The 7,779-nt window shown below is 36.7% G+C and overlaps 1 protein-coding gene across 1 annotated transcript; it reads left to right on the top strand.

Annotated features, from left to right (window-relative positions):
- The first annotated feature begins 316 nt into the window (after window positions 1–316).
- LOC109338174 lies at window positions 317–1,182 on the top strand. The gene is made up of 3 exons (XM_019575328.1): window positions 317–392; window positions 547–918; window positions 1,080–1,182. The coding sequence occupies exons 1-3, from the start codon at window positions 327–329 to the stop codon at window positions 1,116–1,118; spliced, it is 477 nt and encodes a 158-aa protein (XP_019430873.1). The 5' UTR covers window positions 317–326; the 3' UTR covers window positions 1,119–1,182.
- The last annotated feature ends 6,597 nt before the right edge of the window (window positions 1,183–7,779 follow it).

The following is a 7,779-nucleotide window of genomic DNA, read 5'->3' as shown; positions in this document are numbered from 1 at the left end:
AAATAGTTGCGTCATGCGTGCCAAGGGCACCCCATGATTTGTCTAGAAGACTAAACTACTGTATGATTTGAATGATTGGAATCGACTTTGGTATTATTGTATATAGGAAATGAGTGAACAAAATTTGAAAAATAAAGCTCAGCAGAAATGGTGACACCGAACGGGACCTGTGCACTTCGGTGTCATAAGGGAAAGATTGGTATGGTATTTTAATTATAAACATAATTATTTATATTAATTGGTGTAGTTGTTGTACTTAAATATTTTATTTTTTAAAATTGCAGCGTGCAACTAAGGAGAATAAAGAGCTGCCCAACCAAGCTGAAATGTTTTGTGAAACTAGACAAAGCAAGAAAGGAGAGCCATTGGACCAAGAAACAACTAATGCAATGGTAAGATTCTTTGCTATGAGTTAGGTACAACTCGATTGTAGAACAAAAATATAGTTTTATGCTAACTCGATTGCTTCTAAAAATGTCAGGCACAACTTAAAGATTTAATTGAAAATTCTAGTCAACAACCTGATGAAGCTTATGAAAATGTCAGGCACAACTTAAAGATATAATTGAAAATTCTAGTCAACAACCTGATGAAGCTTTTCGGAGTGTGTTTGGGAAAGAAAAGCCTGGAAGAGTTCGGTGTCATGGAAGAGTTACCACACCCACCCTTTTGAAAAGAACAGAAGAAATAGTAAAAATTGAGAAAAAACATGCTGATGAATTGAAATTGTTAAATGATAAAGTTGAGGAAATGGAGGCAAAACATAAGCAAGAAATGTCATCAATGGAACAAAAAATTCAAATTTTGCTAAGGAATGTCATAAATCAAAACAACTCAGGAGTAGATGTGGAGGCATTAGCAACAATGTTATCAACACCGGGTACTTCTACATCGACACATGTTCCAAATAATGATAAGGTAATTTCTTATTTATTTCTATCATCATGGTTGTAACATGGTTAAGACTAAACTCTAATTATATAATAAATATAAAACTCTACTTTAGCATTTTTATTTTTGGAAAAATTTGATGTTCATTCATATATAAGCTAACAATATTATAACTTCTCTATTTGCAGCAAAATCATTTGGAAGACAATTTGCCGCATACAGTATAGATGGGAATGAATCAAGATTTCCTATTTTGGATTATGATTATATTTTGTTAAACAGTAATGGATATAACTGAGCATTCTACGTGTTAATTGCTGCATCTATTTGTTAATTGCATTAGTGAGTTTAGAAATGAGAGATTCCTTGCTTTAGGATTGAGTGCATTTCATGTTATAATCTCTCATGTTTTCCCTCACATGTTCATGCATATTTTTGATGCGTTTTTCATGAATTTTATAATTCTGTAACTTCTGTTTTCATAACTAATACTTGTCATTTCACATGTGTTTGTGTTAAATGTGCATTAGAGTAAAGCCTTCATGTTGTATTTGAGCTTAGGTATAGCTTAATATTACTCTTGTAATTCTTGTGTAATTGTTGTGAAAGGGAATCTCTTGGTGTCGTATCACCAGTAGAGATTGTGTGTTTCTTCATAGCTTAGAGTGTAAGAAAAGGAAAGAACGAGAGATTCTTTGGCTGGGGCTACGCCGAAAGAAACGTTTTCTTTATCGGTAGGAAGGGAGTCAAACCATTGGATAGTTTCTTTGATTTCTTGTCATTTGCTAAGTGTTGTAATTGGATAATGTGTTTGTAAATTACATTGATTCGATTATAGTGAAGGAAATCTCCCAAGTCAGCCGGGAGGCCTGGATGTAGTTTGCAGTGGACAGCAAACGAACCAGGATAAAAATTCGATTTGCAGGATTTGTTTCTCTCTCTCTCTTTACTGTTTTTCAATCGATTTAATTTGTATATTTGATTCAACTAATACATTCTGTTCTTTTGTTGTATTGCAAGCTATTCTGATATACAAATTTGTAAGCTCTGTATTCGTTCTGTTATCGGTTATTTGTTTCGCATTTAATCGTTTCTGTAATTGCTTACTGGTTCTGTTTAATCGATTAATATTCCTGTGTTAATCGATTATACTGTTTCTATTAATCGATTAAAATAGTTTCTGTTTAAAACTGTTTTTTGTGTTAATCGATTAAGACTGTGCTTATAATCGATTATCCTTTTCTCCTTAATCGATTAAATAGGGTTGATTCAGCATTAAGTGTTGATTTGCGAAAAGCGGTAATTCTAACCGCGACACCTATTCAACCCCCCCCCCCTTCTAGGTGTATTGTAACCACTGATACCTAACAAGTGGTATCAGAGCTAGTACGAAGTGCTAGCTCAACCGCGTATTCGTGATCCTAAAGGGAAAAGGAATGGGTTCTTCAAATCCATTTGGTGGTGATGGGTCATCCATTAATCGACCACCAATATTCAGTGGTGAAGGGTATGCCTACTGGAAAGTGCGCATGCAAATTTTTATTGAGGCCATAGACTCGGATATTTGGGAATCCGTAGTCAACGGCCCTTACGTTCCACAACATCTTGTGGACGATCAACCTAAAGATAAACCGAAAAGTTTATGGACCGATGATGAGCGCAAAAAGGTCCAGCATAACCTGCGCGCCAAAAACATCATCACATCGGCCCTATCATATGATGAATTCTTTAGGGTCTCGCAGTGCCATAATGCGAAAGAAATGTGGGACACTTTACAAGTGACTCACGAAGGCACTAGCGAAGTCAAGCGCGCAAGACTGAACGCGCTGACCCACGAATATGAGTTGTTTCGCATGTTACCAAGCGAATCAATATGTGATATGCAAAAGCGATTCACTCATATTGTCAACCATTTAGTTGCTCTCGATAAATCATTTGCTAGAGGTGAACTAACTAATAAAGTTTTGCGTTGTCTTGACAGGAGATGGCAACCAAAGGTGACTGCAATTGTTGAGTCTAAAGATTTAGATTCTATGCCTTTAGCTACTTTATTTGGAAAACTTCAAGAGCATGAAATGGAGTTGGGTCGCTTGACCATGAATGAAGAATCAGACCGGAAGAAGAAGAGCATCACATTGAAGGCCACGACCTCCAAAGACAAAGAAGAGAAAATTGATGATGAATCTGATTCCGATCTAGATGATGAAACTATGGGTCTCCTAGTCCGAAAATTTAGCAAATTCATTAAAAGAAAAGGAGGACTCAAAAAGTTTCAAAAGAAGGAAGCGAAAGAGTCAACCAGTAAAGGCAAGAATAACAAGGATCGCTTCACTTGCCATGAGTGTGGAAAAGTAGGGCACATGAGGTTTCAGTGTCCAACCTACCTAAAGAAGGTTGATTCAGAAAAGAGCACTCCCAGGGACTTCAAATCCAAGAAAGCTTACATCGTTTGGGATGTACCTGAGGAGGAGTCGACATCAAGCACCTCAAGTGAGGAGGAGTCAGCAAAGCTGTGTCTGATGGCCAGATCTGACATCGATACAAATTCAGACTCATGCAAGGGCAATGATGAGGTATATTCTGACACCTCATCCACTTCGGATGATTCACCTCCTTATGATGTATTGTATGATGCTTATGTCGAGTTGCATGATGAATTAAAGAAATTGGCTAGAATTAACATTGATAGGAAAAGGATAATCCTGATAAACGAACAAAAAATAAGCCAATTACAAAAAGAATTAGATGAATTAAAACTGGAAAATGAAACTTTAGATCTCATCTATTCTTGTAGTTCATGTAACTGCTCTGCTAGTAACTTATGTCAAAAACCTGTCTGTGAGACTTGCGAGACTTTGCAAGAGGACAATTTTAAACTAAATGAAAAACTCACACGTCTCACAAACAGTAAACTGCAATTAGATAACCTGCTTAATCAAACTAGAAATGTTGGTGATCGAACTGGTCTAGGTTATACTCGCACTGCTAAAAAGAAGCGACCATATAGAAAACCGGTAGCTCAAGCTAAAAACAAATATCATAAGCATTCTCCTACTTGTTTTTATTGTAACACATATGGTCATACTTATCATTCATGCTATATCAAAAAGTATGGTATACCTAGCGGAGTTTATGTATGGAAAAAGAAGGGAGATGATTCCCTAATCACTAACAGAAAAGGACCCAACATAAATTGGGTACCTGAGAAAAGTAAGTAATCTATTTTGCAGGTATGTCTCCGAACACATGGACAAAAATGGTACTTAGATAGTGGGTGTTCGAGGCATATGACAGGTGATAGATCAAATTTCCTGGATCTCTCACTTAAAGGAAAAGGATACGTCACTTATGGAGACAACAACAAGGGAAAGATACTCGGCACAGGAACAGTTGGTAACTCATCCCAAACTCTGATTGATAATGTCCTTTATGTTGAAGGACTAGAACATAACTTGTTGAGTATAAGCCAACTCTGCGATAAAGGTAATCGTGTATCCTTCGATTCTGATTGTTGTGTCATTCGTGATATTTTATCTAATAACGTTAAATTTGTTGGTCACCGTATAAATAATATTTACATGGTTAATTTGGACGATGTCACTACATTATTTTCAAAATGCTTTATTTCTAAAGAAGATGACATCTGGCTATGGCATAGACGTGTTGCACATATCCATATAAAGCATCTAGATAAATTATCATCAAACGAACTAGTTGAGGGGCTACCAAAATTGAATTTTAAAACTAAAGAAATTTGTGACACTTGTCAAAAGTGTAAACAAACCAAAAACTCTTTTAAAAATAAAAATGTGATATCCACTTCAAGACCTTTGGAGCTACTCCATATGGACTTGTTTGGACCATCACAAATCATGAGTTTTGGTGGTAGTTACTACGCTCTAGTTATTGTTGATGATTTCTCTAGATTTACATGGACATTGTTTTTATCATCAAAAAGCGACGCGTTCAAAAATTTTAAAAATCTTGCCAAGCAAATCCAAAACCAACTTAACCTAAAAATAATATATATACGAAGTGATCACGGGGGAGAATTTGAGAACTTTCAGTTCGACAAATTCTGTGATAAGCATGGCATTTTGCATCAGTTCTCTGCTCCTCGCACTCCACAACAAAATGGAGTTGTAGAGAGGAAAAATCGTGTTTTAGAAGAATTAGCGAGAACCATGCTTAACGAAAGTAATACCCCCAAGTACTTCTGGGCTGATGCAGTTCATACTGCATGCTATGTTATAAATCGAGTACTCTTAAGGCCAAACTTGAACAAAACTCCTTATGAACTTTTAAAAGGCCGCAAACCAAATATATCCCATCTTCACGCTTTCGGTTGCAAATGTTTTATATTAAATAATGGAAAGCGGGCCTTAGGGAAATTCGACTCTAAAGCCGATGAGGGAATATTTTTGGGATACTCGATTCATAGCAAAGCTTTCAGAGTCTTTAACAAATATTTAATGCAAGTTGAAGAGTCTATCCATGTACAGTTTGACGAATCTTCTCCAAAAGAGAAGAGAAAGGTCGTTTCTGATGATGTTGCAGGTGCTTTGGAAGAAGCATACTCCAAGGACATGGATAATGAAAAAGGAGCCAATGATGAAGGTCAAATCGAACCTCAAGAGCACTCAGACATGCCTACCGTGTGGAAAACAAAGAAAGCTCACCCAATTGATAAAGTTATAGGTGACATATCTACGGGAGTGGTAACCCGTAGTTCCTTACGAAATTTCTGTAATTTTGTAGCTTTTGTATCGCAAATTGAGCCTAAGACCGTTGATGAGGCCATTGAGGATGTACACTGGGGTATAGCTATGCAAGAAGAGCTAAACCAGTTTGAGCGTAATAATGTGTGGGACTTGGTCCCCAAACCTAATGATCATCCCGTAATTGGTACTCGATGGGTCTTCAGAAATAAACTTGATGAATCTGGCTTAATAATTCGAAATAAAGCACGTTTGGTGGCCAAAGGCTACAACCAGGAGGAGGGTATCGATTATGACGAAACCTACGCTCCTGTAGCCAGATTAGAGGCCATCAGGATGCTTCTTTCCTTTGCATCTTTAATGAATTTCAAACTTTTTCAAATGGATGTAAAAAGCGCCTTCCTGAATGGATACATTCAAGAAGAAGTTTATGTTGACCAACCGCCTGGTTTTGAAAATTTTAAATATCCGAACCATGTTTACAAACTTAAAAAGGCACTATATGGTCTCAAACAAGCTCCTAGAGCTTGGTATGACAGACTTAGTACCTTTCTTTTAGAAAAAGGGTTCGAGAGAGGCTTGGTTGACACAACGCTTTTTATTAGAAAATCAGAAAATCATGTTCTGCTTGTACAAATCTATGTAGATGACATAATATTTGGATCTACTAATGATATCTTGTGTAGAGAATTTTCTGAGATGATGCAGGGGGAGTTCGAAATGTCTATGATGGGAGAACTCACATTCTTTCTAGGATTGCAGATAAAGCAGCTAGAAAGTGGGATATTCATCCATCAGGCGAAATACTGCAAAGAGCTACTCAAGAAATTTGAAATGGACAAATGTAAGGAAGCTTCCACACCTATGGCATCTGCTTGCTACTTAGACAAAGATGAGAAAGGAAAAGCAATCGAGGTAACGAAGTATCGTGGTATGATTGGGTCTTTACTTTACTTAACTGCAAGTAGACCTGATATCATGTTCAGTGTATGCATGTGTGCGAGATATCAATCATCACCTAGAGAATCACACTATATAACTGTTAAAAGAATCATGAGATATCTAAAAGGAACTATTAACATGGGATTATGGTATCCTCGGGATGCCTCACTATCCTTGGTGGGTTATTCCGATTCCGATTTCGCCGGATGTAAGTTGGATCGGAAAAGCACTAGTGGTACTTGCCACCTATTGGGCAGTTCATTAGTAGCATGGCACAGCAAGAAGCAAGCCTGTGTTGCTTTGTCCACCGCTGAAGCGGAATACATTGCCGCTGGTGTGTGTTGCGCTCAAATCCTTTGGATGAAGCAGCAACTTAAGGACTTTGGTCTTAAACTTGAAAAGATCCCAATAAAATGCGATAATACAAGTGCCATTAACCTATCCAAGAATCCCGTTTTGCATTCTAGAACAAAGCATATAGAAATTAGACATCATTTTTTGCGTGACCATGTACAAAAAGGTGATTGTGTTCTTGAATTTGTGGAAACATCTAAACAGTTAGCAGATATTTTCACCAAGCCCCTTCCCAGGGATACCTTCTATGTTCTAAGGAGAGAACTAGGAATTCTTGATGAACAATATCTTGTTTAAATATTGTTTAGTTGTTTGCATAAATTGTCTTGCTTATCTATGCCTTTGTGTTTCATGTTTGAATGATATATGTTAAAAATGCAAAAATATATCTCTTGATTAACTTCTTAATGTGATTATATATGTCTCGATAAATCTGTTATAATGCATACATGTGTCCTAAAAAGTCGAAACCACTCTGCTGCCTAAAAACGAAATTTTCTCTGATTTAATCGATTATGCCAATAGTTAATCGATTACCTGGGCTTCATTTCTGGAAAATTCAAATTTTTAAAAATTTAATCGATTAAACAGCCCGTTAATCGATTACCTGGGCATTTTTTTTGAAAATTCAAATTTTAACACTGTTTTAATCGATTAAACCATCCCGTTAATCGATTAAAACCAGTACGTTAAAGGCAAACAGTGTCTCGGTTTTGCACTTTTTTCGACATTTTCTCAACCTCTTTGTACCTTGAGTTTCTGGAACAGCAACAATACTAATCCAGGTGCAATAGGATTAAATAAACCTCATCCTAAACCTCTCAAACCTTCCGAAATCGCTCTATTTCATCCGAAATCCACCCAATTCCGAATC

The sequence above is a fragment of the Lupinus angustifolius genome, unplaced genomic scaffold, assembly GCF_001865875.1.
Source record: "Lupinus angustifolius cultivar Tanjil unplaced genomic scaffold, LupAngTanjil_v1.0 Scaffold_18_146, whole genome shotgun sequence".
Classification (NCBI taxonomy): Eukaryota; Viridiplantae; Streptophyta; class Magnoliopsida; order Fabales; family Fabaceae; genus Lupinus; species Lupinus angustifolius.
This window is presented reverse-complemented; position numbering and strand designations above follow the sequence as displayed.

Coding starts and splice junctions, on each gene's coding strand:
- LOC109338174 (XM_019575328.1), top strand. CDS start 327: ATGTTTTGTGAAACTAGACAAAGCAAGAAAGGAGAGCCATTGGACCAA. Junction 393..546: donor AAGAAACAACTAATGCAATG/GTAAGATTCTTT, acceptor TGAAAATGTCAG/GCACAACTTAAAGATATAAT. Junction 919..1,079: donor ATGTTCCAAATAATGATAAG/GTAATTTCTTAT, acceptor CTCTATTTGCAG/CAAAATCATTTGGAAGACAA.